Source organism: Elephantulus edwardii, unplaced genomic scaffold, assembly GCF_000299155.1.
Source record: "Elephantulus edwardii isolate Elephantulus edwardi_28Jun2011 unplaced genomic scaffold, EleEdw1.0 scaffold00174, whole genome shotgun sequence".
In the NCBI taxonomy this organism is placed as follows: Eukaryota; Metazoa; Chordata; class Mammalia; order Macroscelidea; family Macroscelididae; genus Elephantulus; species Elephantulus edwardii.
This window is the reverse complement of record NW_006399924.1, coordinates 6861717-6876641: the sequence shown is the minus strand read 5'-3', so window position 1 is coordinate 6876641 and position 14925 is coordinate 6861717. Positions and strand designations below refer to the sequence as shown.

Below are 14925 nucleotides of genomic sequence, written 5' to 3'. Positions count from 1 at the left end.
TCTTCCTATCCATGAGCAAGGGATATTCTTCCACTTTTCAAGATCTCTTTTTGTTTCTTGTAGTAATGTTTTGTAATTTTCTTGGAAAAGGTCCTGTTTCAGATTTTTAAAAGACAGGAAATGACCTATAATAGGTGATCCTGGATGGAATCTGTATTTGAAAGACAAATTACTTATAAAGGTTATTTTGGGGACATTTAACAAGATTGGGCATTGTCCTATAGATAAAATATAAATGCAAACTATTCTCTGGAATAGAGCAATTCTTTTTTACTAACTTTGCAAATCTTTTTTTTTTTTTTAAATAAAGTGGATTTGAGCATTCAAGCTAAACATTACGTTTTGAAGCATAGAATATTTTTATGTGGAATGTAATTTCACCATCTTATTTTTCTACAGTCGATTCTTTGTAACTGGACGTAAGGTCTGTTTACCCTGACTGCAAATCTAGCAAGACTTCTATGAAGTCTACTTTTAAAACAAGAGCAAAATACAGATATAGGAATGAAATAATACCTAGTAAAAAGATTGTTTTGTTGAACAAGGTTTCAAATGTTGGCTAAATGAGAGATTTTTTTTTTCTCTTCTTTTCATTTAGATATTTTATGACTTGGTCAGACAGATAAATAGAAAAACACCAGTGGAAAAGAAGAAGCCTAAAAAGAAATCATGTCTGCTGCTTTAGAGCTACAGCAAGCAGCAGCTCTGAGCCAGGTAAGATGTTAAAAACAAAACCATTGCCACCTTCTTCCTCTTTTGGGGGGCTTTCCCCAGCCCTAACCACTTCCCATTTCACCTGCTAGGGTATTTCTGGCCCTCTGTAATCATAAATGGTTTATCCAGCTTGTGGCGGTAGCTGATGGATGAGTTGTTACTCTCTGGGCTAGATATTTGCCTCTCTGTGAGGACAAGAAGCATGGCAGTTTTGCTCATCACTGTGTCCGTAATTTCTGGTACAGAATAGGTATTTTTAAAAAAAGTGTGCTTGAAGAAATAGGGTGACTTCCTAGGTAACTTCCAAAGTCTTACTGAATTGAAATTAGACAGTGGTTCATCTGAGGCGCAAGAGTAGGGAGCCTGAGTGTGCCCATTTCATGAATTTTCACAAAAAAAGTCACTCCTTCCCAAATGTAACCCCTACCTGATCTCAGACACCATGAGCTTTGCCCTTTTTGAACTTTACATAAAGTAAGAACGTGCTAATTTAATTTGTCTGGCTGCTTTCACTCCAAAATATGTTTTTAAGTGATCCTTGTTACCCTTAAGTTAGCTTTTATTATTATGGTTAAGATTGTATTGTTTTTGTTAGATGCAGTGTATATACGCATTCTACTGTTGTTTGCTGTGTGGACTCGATGTTGAGAGCTACACTAGTTTGGATAATTCTGCTGTGCACATTCTTGTATACGCTATCTAGGAATAGAACGACAGTCATAGGCTATCCATATTGGCATGTTTATTGATACTGCTTAAAACCTTTTTTTAATTGTACTAATTTACATACCTTCCTGGCAAACATGTGGTGTGGTATATAACCTTACAGTCTTTGTTCTTTTGTTAGTCATTTTCTCTAAGGTATAAAGTGATTTCACTCATATAAGTGTTTCATCTCTAGTCTTCTAAGTGTAGTTGACTTTTTGTACTACTTTTCATCATATGAACCCACTGGAGGGAAGTTGTGGGCAATATTTAAGCTGGTGGCCTAGTGGGGAAGGAGGGCACTGTCAACCCAGAAACAGGTGTTTTGGATCCACTTGCTCCATAGAAGAAAGTCAGGTGATCTCCTCCCGTGCTGCGGGTCTGCTGTGAGTTGGTTCTGACATGACAGGAATTTGAGAGATCAAGTGAGAAACTAGGCCTTTGTTTTATCTTTTAGCTATATGAAGAATTTATATTTTTCTTCATTAACTCAATAAATAATACCTTGAAAGAAGATCATCACAGAGTAGATTTATATTGTAATTTGATGCTAATTCTATCAATATTACTAAATTTGATCCAGTAAGAAGTAGATTGATTGTTCCCACTTGACGTTTGGTTGTCCTAATTTTTGTTAAGTCCCTTTTTGCTTCTTCTGTAAGCACCAAATTAACTAACTGGTATGTCCTTCCATAGAGATGTGAGAGCAGCTCTTGTAAGAGAAACAGCATAATAACTGAACTGTTTTAAATGAAGTTAGAGGTAAAATAGGCAGAAAGAAAAAGAGGGTGTAGGGATTGCCTTTGCTGTTCAGAGAGGCGGCACTCCCCAAATAGCTATATGACGTTTAGGGAAATCTTGATTCAACAGCAGTAATCATCACTTCCTGAAAGTGATCATTGTTAAGATTGTTGTTGTTTATGTTCGTAGCAAGAGTACAAAGGTAGGAAAAATGGAGGACTCTTTTTCCAGTTCTTAAGTGTATTATTTGACTGTCTTATACATGATGTCATTACTTTAGTCACACTAGTTTAATTTCCCATTTCTTAGAAAATGTCTTTTTGTTTTCGCTTACATTTAAAGGAAGAGGTGCCATCTCCTGGCCTCGTGTGATCTGTCAAAGTCATTCCTAGATATTCAGTTCAGCAGTGCAGCACTGTCTTGTATTACTCTAGAGTAAAGAAATCTTGACCTAGATCTGAAAATAAGACTTTCATCCTGATTGCGTAAATTTTTTAGGCTATGCTTTGTAATTCCTTACATATTTGCTGTGTAAAACTCACACCGTACTAATAAGGTACCCACAATCAATCTTTGTGAATATTTGATAATGCTAGATAATGGCAGTACATTTCCTAGGATAGACTCGAATTGCTCTGTTGTTCTTGTTCCTAAAGTACTGAGTTAAAACGTAGATTTGAGTAGCAATTATAAACATCCTACTCATATATGAACCTTGAGAGCACTTTATCAAAATTATATCAAAGCCTTGTTAATAAATCTCATTTTTAAAGACCTTTAAGAAAAATTGATCTTGAGAAGATTTTTTACTTTTAAGCTAATTCTCTTTAGTTGAAGAGTAAAACTTTTATTTTTCTGCCTTTGAATATGGAGATCAGCACTTTCTGTATCATTTTTTTTTGTCTTAACCTGTATTAGAAATGGTGATCTTAATACTCTGCTGAATAACTACTGATAATTACTGAATTCTTTTGTCACATCTTATACAGTTCATTTGGACTCTTCAAGAACCCTTTTGGTTCAGAGTCAAACAAATTTAGAGATGTGCCTTTGAGTCAGAACTGGCTCATAGCTGACCCCCCAGCTGGTTTTCAGAAGCTGTAAATTGCTTGGGAGGAGATTGCCTGTCTTTGTACCTTGGAGGAACTGGTAGATTCAAACTGCATATCTTTATCCTAATATATACAGTCATAAAATAGTTGAATGAAAGTTGTCTTACTTTATTTTCTTTGGTGTAGTAAAATATAACAAAAATTTGCCCTTTTCACCCTCTTGGAGTGTGCATGAGTTACATTCTCCATACTGTGCTACCATCACTACATATTAATATTTTTAAGAGAGGGAAGTCTAAAACCACCTTACTACTATCCTTGTTCAATATAATCATATACAAATACATATCTGTGTCTGTTCATTCTAGATCACAGGAATGAAGAACTGTTGCCTAATTGGAAAGTGCCAGCATTCCAGACTTCAAAAAATAAATCTGAAGAGGCTTCTCCTGTTTTATATATTATGTGAAGAATTTAGATCTTATATTGGTTTGCACAAGTTCCCTGGAGAGAAAAAAATTGCTCTGTGTATATCTCTTGGAAAATAAGACAATAGTATTTCTCCTTTGCAATAGCAGTTATTATAACAGATGTGAAAATAAATAGACTTGACTCTAATATGATTATACAAAAAGAGCATGGATGATGCATTTCAAATGTTAGATATTGCTACTATAATCAGAGGATTCCATATTGACCTTTTTATCATGATTCTCCCTATCAAGCACTAAAAAGTTGAACCATTATACTTTATATCTGTAATGATATAGATTATGAAATTTTCCCTCAAACTCATTACAGCAGATAACTTTTTGAGTCATTGACTTCATTTTATATTTAAAAAATTATGAAATATCATTCTGTCATTATATTCTAATTAAAATTGTTTGTGCATAATGCTTTGGAAAAATGGATCTTTTATAGGAAAAAAAACCTGGGATAACTGATTTCTATGGCTTTCAAAGCTAAAATATATAATATACTAAACGAACTCTAATATTGCTTCTTGTGTTTTACTGTCAGATTAAATTACAGCTTTTATGGATGATTAAATTTTAGTACATTTTCATTTTGTTTGTGTGTTTTGTTATTGTTTAATAGACTTAAGGCCTTTATCTTACAATGACCAGATTGTTTTAAATGCCACAGTAACCCCTTTCTGCCTGGTGCCTGCAGAACACTTAGCTTTAAACCCTACTAAATAATTGGTGATTTCTCTAGGGACAAACTCTGGCTTTATGTTCTGAATATATTTATTCCTACTATACCATAAAACACATCATACAACATAGAATAGTTTTGTATATTCTCTCTTGATCATAAAGATTATATCTTACTGGATGAAAATATCCCACTGTGTATTATTTTTATATGTAAAAAGAGAAGTTTAATACTGTATCAGGGTTTAACTTTTACTATTTTAAATCTGCCATAACTTGTAATGTCATCAAGGGGATCCTTTTGCCATTGTTAATTGTTGGCTGTGAGTCTGTTACTGAAGTATTAATGTGAAAATTCTCAAACTTGCTCAATAATAGACTGGAGGATTTAAGAGAAATGAGTGAAAAGATAAAAAAGGCATAAAAGAAATGTGTCAATTGCTTTTGCTTTGACTATTTAGTAAGTAGTAGTAGTCTGGAGAAGAGTGCAGAGTTCAAAATCTTAGCTGAATATATAGTGGTGCTTTTCTTTTCTTTCCCAGCTTCTTCCATTTTTACAAAAGAGAGAACTTAAGAAAGACATGAACTGAGGCTGATAATATTTACGGATTTTTCAAAAGAACGACAAAGCAAACAGCTGTCTAGCCAGATAATTGCTAAAGAGAGAGAGAAACAAGCTTAGGAAAGCCTGTGCCTTGTTCTTGACTTTGAAGGAGGTAACCAGTCCTCAAAGGTCTATATCATTGCTCAGGGATCTAGATACTGTTTTGTTGTAACTAGGTGTGGAGAAGTGTTCATGCCTAGCTGAGATTTTCCAGGCCAGTGGTCAGCCCATCAGTTATTGATATTTTAAAATCTCTATTTCAAGTGTAAGCTCTGACCAACCTGAGAAAATGTTAAATTATTGTGAACCATATTTGCAAATGTATTCTTTTGAGTTTCTAATAAACTTAGTTAACACTTCCCTTCTACTGATCCAGTTATGCATATGTCTGGGATTGAGGGATAAAAAAAATATAATAAATGTAATTTTTTTTTTCCAGATCAAGGTGACATATTTTATTTTTAGGACTTTTAATATCTTCCTGCTGTAAAAACTCACCTTCCAAACATTTCATTCCTTAAAATCTCAGGCATCTCATAACCCAGTAAAACTTTCTAAGTATTCACCTTATTATATAATACAGAATATGTAGTTATTTGCCATGATAATTATTAAAGTGGGAATCGTTAGATTAAAAATAACTATAAGCTGCAATCTGCTTAGTTAGGAGCATGAATTCATTCTCTTCTGCTTTAGAACATGTTAGAAAAAGATTATAGTTACTGAATTCCTTTGTCACATCTGGAGCAGTTCACTTGGATTAAAAGTAGAACTCTCAAGGAAAACGACCTTTTGGTAAAGGGTCGTCCAGAACCATTATTAAATGAGATGTGCATTGCTATCTCAAAGCTGTAGTGACTGAGCAGGAGGGAAAGATATCCTGTTAGAAATTAAGATAAATATGCTTTCATATTGTCCCTGAGTAAACTCTACTCTTAGAAGTGTATGGTGGCATTAATTAACGTTCACCATGTTATACAACTATCATCACTATATCTATTTTTATATTTTCAGTCACCCTAAGTAGTAACTTACCACACTCCTTGGTAACCAATAATAAACTTTTGTCTCTATGCATTTGCCTATTAAGATGCATTTTTATAGCTGAAAAATTAAGTCTTTTGGGATATTACATAAACCTTACATGATAAACTTTCAGGAACTGATACCATATCAGTGTTTGTGACTTTAAAGTATATGTTACAGCTTCAGTTATGTGAGTAACATGTCATTTAAAGGAGATTTGATGCCAGCATAACACAGATAAGTTTTCCACTCAAACAGCTTCAATGACTTGGTAGTATCCAAACAAATTTTAGAAATCTAACAGTAGATATAACCTGACTTCACTCTTCCTCTCCACCAGGGGGAGCTTCAGTACCAGTTAACACTTCTACTAGAATTAAACTAAAATTACTTATTTTAAATATTTCATGCTTCACAAAGAGGCTGTGCCTCTGTTCCTTTAATTGAGCAGTGAGGATATACTTAAAAATGTATAAATTCCAGGAATAACACCAATGAATTGAACTCTGACTACAGTGGGAGTTTGCTTAAGAATGTCTAGAGATTCATGGTTGGAGGTTTGCTTTCTTTCTCCTACAAGTTTGAACTAATTTTCCATCCGAAGCCTTGATCTCCCATCGTACCTACCTACCTTTTACCCTTCAGTGAGACACACCCTCTTTAAAATTTAAATGTACAAAAAAAAAAAAAATTTAAATGTACCTGGGAAAAGTGAAACTTCAGGGACCTAATTAAAGATCTTTTATTGATTAATAACTTTATTAAAACAGGTGACTTGGTCTGAAGCTATTTTTTTCCTCCGTGTATGAATAACCTCCATTTTCTGCCCAATCTAAGGTTGTTTGCCTCTCTATCCTCAAGGGATACATGTATCTGTCAGACCATGTATCTGATGTGTGTTTTAACAGTTGTGAGACTGAGGAATACTCTCATTTTATTTCATAAGCATCCATGGCAGTGTGTTACAAAACAAAATATGCCTGTAGAAATGATGTGTGTATGGTGAAACCAAAGTGTGAAGGTATTTAGGAGAGTAAAACAACCTTTTGTTTTACTCAGCTCTTGTACTTCCTCTAAGGTGCTCCTTATGTTAAAATATCCCCTCTTGGCTAGGCTCCAGACTTAAAAGGGCGAGTGTTCTTGGGTTCATGGCCAGGAACTGACAGAGCTCATCTTGTAGGGAGAGAAATGAATGTGGGCTTTGAGGCAGTGTAACTGCCCAGCGTTTAGCATTTTTATTTCCCAAAATGAAAAGAATTTGAGTTATTCTTGCAAACGTAGGACAGACATTTCTTTGATAGGGATTTTACTTACTGCCATTTCATCTGGAGTTGAATGTGTTGCATTTATTTCATTGTCTTAAGTATTCTTGTTGAGAATAGCTGGTGGCTTTTTTGAACTGAGTGCTTAGTTTACTGGGAAGATAACACATTCTATTTTGCAAACATTAACAGGAGCTTTAATAGGAATTGGAGGACCTTTGGGTTTGTTAAAAGACCTCCTGTGGCTCTGGGTCCAAGGCATGGCATGCATTTCCTGCTAATTGCATCTCTTAAGCAAAAGCTTGACTGTTCCCTGGAGGAAAAACCATAATAAACCTCATTTTAAGCAGTGATGTGACTCTTCTTTTGAGCTATTTTCAATGCATTTTTAAAAATTGTGTACAAAATGTTATACCAAATGTAGAAGATTAAAAACAATAAGCATAGGGCTGTAGGCCTACCACCAAATGTTCGTTTATACCACTATGTGTGGTAAGAAGCTGCACGCAAACCTGAAGACACAGTTTGAATCCGCCAGCTGCTCCATGGGATGGGTGATCTCCCTTGGGATTGAGCAACTGAACACCTGCCAGTGGGTCGGCTGTGGGTCAGTTCTGACTCCACAGTACACAACAACGGTGTGTGAAGAGTACTGAATATACCCCAGACTCTCAGAAGAAGCAGGAGTGGCATCCATTTCCTAAACAACATGCTTCTGGAAACTATGAACTTTGATAAATGGTTATAGAAAGGCTTCAGGTATTTTGTTCATAGGGTTCCTATGAGTTGTGCTCGACTCTACAGCAACCTACAGGAGGAAGCAGCAGAACAAAGGAAGTGCAGCCAGGTTGCACCTTTATGACCAGAGTGATGGAAATGTGTGTCTCATTCTTGGGGCATGTTGTGAGGAAGCCCCAGTCCGTGGAAAAAGCATACTTGGGAAAGTAGAGGGTCAGCAAAAGTAGAGGAAGACTCGAGCTGCCGGTGGAAATTGGGATGGCACAGGACAAGGCAAGGTTTCCATCTTTTGTTGATAGGATTGCTGAGTGGTCAGCACCTAAATCCACTAGATGCTGACCCGTGTGCTTAGTGAGGCTACAGTAGTGAACAAGGTGGGTCAAAATCTCCACCATCATGAATTTAAATTCTTGTTTGATGTTGAGTCAGGTACAACTTAGAGCAACCCTATGAACAACAGATCAGAACCCTGACCTGTCCATTGCCAACCTCATAATCTCTGACACCCTCGAGCCCATTACTTTGGTCACTGGGTCAGTCCATCTGGTTGAGTGTCTTCCTCTCTGCTGTGCCCCTACCTTTCCAAGCATGCTGTCCCTCTCCAAGGAACAGCCTCCTATCAGCATGCCTAGAGTATGTGAAAGGAAGCTCTGCCGTCTTCTCCTCAAGAGAGCACTCTGCCTGTACCTTCACCACGTCTGTCTGTTCTTCTGACAGTTCATCGGCTATTCAGTACTCGGCAGCGTAGCTAGTACTTGAAAAGACCAAGTGATTGAAATTGTTTGGTGTCATCAAGTTGAGTATGACTCACAGTGCCCCTATGAACAGCCAACCTGAACCTGGCACTCGCCTGTCCCATCCTCCTCTCTGACACACTCGAGCCTGTTGCTGAAGGCACCGTGTCAAAATGGATCTAACTCATAGACAGTCATAGGGACCCCCTTGTACAGGATGAAGCACTGTCCAGTCCCACGCCACCCTCACAATGGAAGCTGTGCGTGAGCCTAGTGTTAGAACCGCAGTGTCAGTGCGTCTCATGGAAGGACTTTTTTGCTCTTCTACAAGCCATGATGTAGATCAGTAGACCCCTTCTGATAACGAGCTCAAAGTCTCACCATCCTTGCCTTCAAGGAGAAGCATTTTGGCTGCATTTCTTCCAAAGTTAAGTTTGTGGCAGGGGTTTGTTAGTGATATATTCCTTATTCACTGATGCCAGAATGAAAGCATTAATTCACTGTCCATCGTTATTGCTATCAAGTCAGAAACAACTCAACTGACCTTTCAGCTAGTTTTCAGAGGCTGTAAATAGCATGGGGAGAGATTGCCCATCCTTCTCCTGTGGAGCACCTGGTGGATTTGAATCACCTGTCTGCTTTTGAATTGGTAGCACAACTGTCCCCAGAGCTCCATCATATAACCTTTGTTGTTCTGTACCTTCAAGTCAGAACTGACCTATAGCAGATTCTCCAGTGGGTGTTCAGAGGCAGTAAGTAGATCACGTGGAAGGAGATTGCCCATCTTTCTGCCATGCAGCAGCTGGTGGATTTGAACCACATGCCTTTGAGCTGACAGCACAGCTCCTTAGCATTAGTTACCAGAGCTCCCTCATATATGCTTGTTAGGTGTTAATTGAGTTCATTCATCGCAACCCTACCTATGAACAACAGTTCTGAGACTTGACCTCTGTGCCATCCTCACAATCTCTGACACTCAAATCCATTGCTGTGGTCACTTAGTCTATATAATTGAGGTGTTCTTCTGGCCTGCTGTCCCTCCCCCTTTCCAAACAGGAGGTCGCTTTCCAAGAAATGGCCTCTTCTAGCTACATGCCCAAAGTGGTATATGAGATGACATTTTATCACCAGCATACAGAATCAGCCAAGACCTCATCCTCACCAGGGACCTTATCCTGCTGTGCCAGCCGTGAGCCTCAGCTGGAAGACCCCAGCACCCACAGGGCCCCATTCTGACAGGCTGCTGCTGGCCTCAGATGGGTCCTGCTCCGTAATATTCCATGTGCTATATACCCTTTGCAGGTAGAAGACAGTAGAAGTGTGAGTATGTGTGATTGTTGTTAGGGACTACCCAGTTAAGTATGACTCATAGCAACCCGATGAACAACAGACCTGAATCTTACCCTATCCTGTGCCATCCTCATCATCTCTGATACTCTTGAGTCCATTGTTGCAGTCACTGTGTCAATCCATCTCTTTGAGAGTCCTTCTCTTTCATTGACCCTCCATATTTCCAAATATGATGCTGCTTCCCAAGGAATAGCCTATCCTAGCAACATGTCCAAAGTACGATAGTCGAAGCTTCCCCATCTTTGTCTCCAAGGAGCACTCTGGCTGCATTTTGTCCAGGCCATACCTATTTGTTCTCTTGGCAGTCCATGGGATGTTTAGTACTCTTCCCCAGCACCACAACTCAAGGCATCAATTCTTCTGTCATCCTTATTCACTGTCCAGCTCTCAGATCCATAGCAAGCCATTGAAAAGACCATGATTTGACAAAAGGTATAACATGATCTGACTCATCTCTTGTCAGGTATTCTGACTGTTGACTTGAGAATAACCTGCAGTGGGGTAGAGCTGGAAGCTGAGAGCAGAGAGACTAAGTATATGTTCCATGTGAGAAATAGTCATTTGAACCACAGTGGAGAGAGGTGGATATATTCCAGATAAGCCTTGAAGTCAAACCAAAAAGCTTTACTGAGCAAGAATGTGACAGAGAAGTCGGGGATCGCTCCAAGGTTTTTGGACAATAATCAAGATAGTGAATATTAGGAGTAGATTTGGAAAAGGAATAGAAAGTGGGTCAGGAGTTCCAATTTTGAACATAAATTGTTTATTGGAGAAGTTTGGGCTTCAGAAGTCTGGACAGGAAAAACATCTAACCCTTTCTTTTCCCACTGATTTTTAAATACTTTTTAATTGTGATTTTAATGAAAGTTCACAGTAAACTTGCATTTCCATTCATTCATTCATTGTTGCATATTTTTCTCACCCCACCCACCAGTTCCCACCCCCAGTTCGCTTTTCTCTAGAAAATTAATTCATTGCTGCACAATATCTAATCCCTTTCTGACCAAATTCATTTTCTACTTTAAATTTGTGTTATTGACGTTGATGCTACACATATTTTCAGTTACAGAAGGCATGCTAAAATCAAGGTAAAACATTCTTCTGAGGTTAATTATGAACTTTGATACAATTCGTGGAGCATCTATAGCTCATGTGGACTCTGATGTTAAGTTTGGTAAAGTAAGTACCCATCTCTCTAGGTTCGCACGGTTATACAGGTTGCCACTATATGGTAACATGTACTACAGCTGGGTAACAGTTTCCTAAGAAACCTGAGCTGATGAAAACGGTGAGCTATATGCCCCAATGTTCATGAAGAGATGAAAAACTCAAGACTAGATGGGACCTGTGGAGCTTAGAGTGATAGAAGACAGATCCCAGGAACCAGCCTGAGATACTCCAACAAGGAGAAATTAGCAAATAGAGTGAGTGGGGAAGTGATGGGGGGGGTGGCCTGCAAAGTCTGTGCCTATGAAGTCCTTGCTTAGCTAGGGACATAGTCCTAATAAATTATAGAGGAGAAAATAGGATGAAACAATTGGAGACATCAAGTATGTTGTACCCTTTTTAGATGAATGAAATAAGACATGTTTGTGTGCTAATGGGGATAGCCCACTGAGAAGAAAACCAAATATGTGAACAGAATCTGGCCCACGAGTAAAGCTGCCTCCAACCCCCCCCCTTGGTGGGTAAGACAGCAAGTCTCTGACTGTGCAGCCAGGAAGACAGTATGGATGCCAAAGCATAAGGAACCATAAGGATGTTTTGAACAAAGTCATTTGTGACATAAGGGACAGGTGCTCTCTGTTCTGGGACTGTGGGATGCTTCAAAGGGGTAGAATGGGAAAGGATCTTACAAGCAGGCTTCAGGGGGTAAAAAAATAAGGTAGGTGATGCATGAGCAAAAAGTTACCTAGTTTCAGTTGGTGGTGGATAATATGCGAAGAACAAGATCAAAACCTGACATGGGCCAGCCTTAAAGTACAAAATTGACAACCGAGGCAACTGAGCTAGGAAAACAACTGGATGAGGCTTGCTGAAGGCAGAGATGGGGAAGCTTCCGGAGTGATGACAATGACAATCAGAGTGCTGTCAGAGTTCCTCCCATGGACTGGAATGGTCTTTCCCAGTTTTCATTTTGTCAGTTAATTTCTCCTTTTTTCTAAGACAGTTGTCTCTCAAACATACGGCTGTGACTACTTCCAAGTGGAAGCTTGATTTACAAGAGGACCAGAAATAGCACATTGGCACTTGAAAATGTTAGGATTGAAGTGAAAAAACATGCCCTTTTCTCTCTGTATTCTCTCTGTATTCCTCAGTTTCGCCTGACATGATCTGATCTCAGAGACCATGTCATTAGCAGAGGGCCTAAAACTACTGAACAGGCAATAAATAGGATTTCCCCTTGCCACCCTCCCATGTTTTCCCCTCTCTGCTTCCCAGCATGTTGTGTCACTCCCCTACCCTTTCCCCTTTTATCATAAAGGGTAATGAGTGGACGCTTTTTCCCTGGTCTACACTCATGGTTAATTTCCAACACTCCCACTAAGACTCCATGATTCAGGGCTTCTCGTGTGGATGACAGGGAAGGCGCAAGCCACCTACTGGAGCCCCAGTATCAACATTGACCTTTATCTTGAAAGTGTTTTGCTTGTTAAGTGGGTGGCAGAGTTTGAAGGAGCCACCTGGGCTAAGGGGATATTAAACATGCAGTGGTCTAGTGCTAAGAAACTGTGCTGCAATCCTAAAGGCACATGGTTCAAATCCACCAGCTGCTCCACGTGGGAGAAGGATGGGCAGTCTCCTCTGTTGCGATTAACTGCCTCTGAAAATCCACTAGAGGGATGATACACAACAAGTTCTGGATTTGGAAAGTAGGGCAGGAATAGTGGAAGTACCCAGTGGGCCCTGCCTACCTTCCCTGTGGCTGAGAGAGAAGTTTAAAGAAGATACCTGAGCCTCACACTCCCAGCAGGGTCCTGAAGCCCAGGCCAGCAGCGTTGGAATTCTTTGGGCCTGTGGAATCACTGAGGCAAAGCTTAAGCTTGTCTTTTCTGGGATATAAACTGACTTATCTGAACAGATGCTTGGACTCAGATCAGGGACTCTACACCTGCTTAAGTCAATCTGGCCCAGTGCTCGCTGTGACAGTGAGCAGGCTCAGCCCTGGGCCAGTGGTGGTGTGGGAGTGTGTGGAAGCTGGGACCTGAAGGCTCTTTGGCGTCTGAGAAGATTTCAACCTTGACGCCTCTGCCTGGAGTTGAGTGTAAGCAAGGATTTTGGTTACTGGTGGCTCTTGGTTTTGTGCTGTGGGATAGATTGCTGCCTCGTTGTAACCCTATAAACCCTGCCCTACAATGAGCTAACATCACCATCTCTGACACACCTGAACCCCTTGACACAGTCATTGTGTTAATTGTGTTGCCAACACAGTTTGAATCTATCAGATGCTCCGAAGGAGAAAGATGGGCAATCTCTTCCCAAGTGATTAACTGCTTCTGAAAACCTGGTCAGTTATGAGTTGGTTCCTACTAGACGATATGCACAAAAACGTACTCATTTGGAAGGCTCTCTGTTGCTGTGTGCACCTTCCTACTCCCAGGCCCTCCCACTGCCATTCCTACACAAATGACCGCTGGCAGCTCAAGCCCCAGAGGAGAGACAATACTAGGAATGTGGCCAGTACTCTGAGGCTGGAGGCAGTGAAGGCACTGAACACCCAACTCTTTCACTTCCTTCCTTACTGTCCCGCCCTGACCCTCCCTACATAGTCACAATGGGAGGAGAAGAATTCAGCGACTCAATGTCCCCAACTGAAGGAGTGCAGTCAGGGTAGGGGAGCTGTGCGTGGCAAAGGAAGTTAAAAAAAAAAGAAAGAAAGCCCTAGGGTACTTTACCCAAACAGCACTGCCAACCTGGAAAGGGAGAAAGCCACGTGCAGAAGAGGGACAGGAGAGAGCAGGGAGAACTCTTAGGAGACTGAGGTCAAGATGAGATCCTCTTGAGTGGAAACTGGGATCACCTTGGGATTGAGCAGGCCTGGGAGTGAAGCACTGCCTGAGCTCTGAGCTTGGGGCAGCCCAATGCCAGCATCACAGGGCGAGGAGCAGAAGGGGAGTGGGTGGCTCAGGCACCCCGGGTTGCTTGCCTCAGAATAGAATTGGCCTGGGAAGTTAGGGGGGGAAGCTGAAGTGAGACCATTGACACAGGAAACTGCAGAATAGCTTGGAGAGTCGGGCTAGGAACGGGACGGCTTGCACATGACCTCATCCATGGATGGCATTCCATGGAGGGCTGGACTGAGAGTGAGAGTGAGAGTGAGTGGAGTGAGAGGTCTTGGAGATGGTGGTGGAGGTGGGAGGCAGATGAGGAGGCCTTCCTTACTGACCTACCTCCAGCAGGGTGGTAGTGGTCACATGCAGATAGATAGGAGTGATGAATGTTTGCTACCCTAGAAAGGGAGATAAGTGACTTATAAAATAAATGCTATGCTTTGGGTACATGCACAGATAAGGCCTGTGGGGAGAGAGGCACAGAGGAGAGGCCCTTTAAGTTGCAATTTTAAAGGTAAGTAAAAGTCAAACATCCAGATGCAGTTGTTACGTGCCTGCGAGTCGAGTATGACTCGTTGTTGTTGTTGTTATGTGCAGTCTAGTCACTTGCGACTCATAGCGACTCTATGTACAAGAACCCTAAATGCCGTTCTATCCTGTGCCAACATCGCCATCTGAAACATTCTTTCCCACCAGTCCACTCGAGGGTCTTCCTCTCCTGCGCCACCCCTCATGATGTCCCTCTCCAAGGACCAGTCCCTCCTTGCAACATGTCCAAAGTATGTCA

At 40.3% G+C, this 14925-nt stretch overlaps 1 protein-coding gene across 2 annotated transcripts in view; it reads left to right on the top strand.

The window, feature by feature from the left end:
• RAP1A (RAP1A, member of RAS oncogene family) overlaps positions 1-4281 on the top strand; it is a 119583-nt gene extending 115302 nt beyond the window's left edge. For both annotated transcript variants that reach the window (XM_006895720.1, XM_006895721.1), the window contains 2 exons: positions 599-714; positions 3581-4281. In XM_006895720.1, the coding sequence (XP_006895782.1) occupies positions 599-685 (87 nt within the window). In that variant the 3' untranslated portion in view covers positions 686-714; positions 3581-4281. The remainder of the gene's footprint in view (positions 1-598; positions 715-3580) is intronic.
• Positions 4282-14925: the final 10644 nt, after the last annotated feature.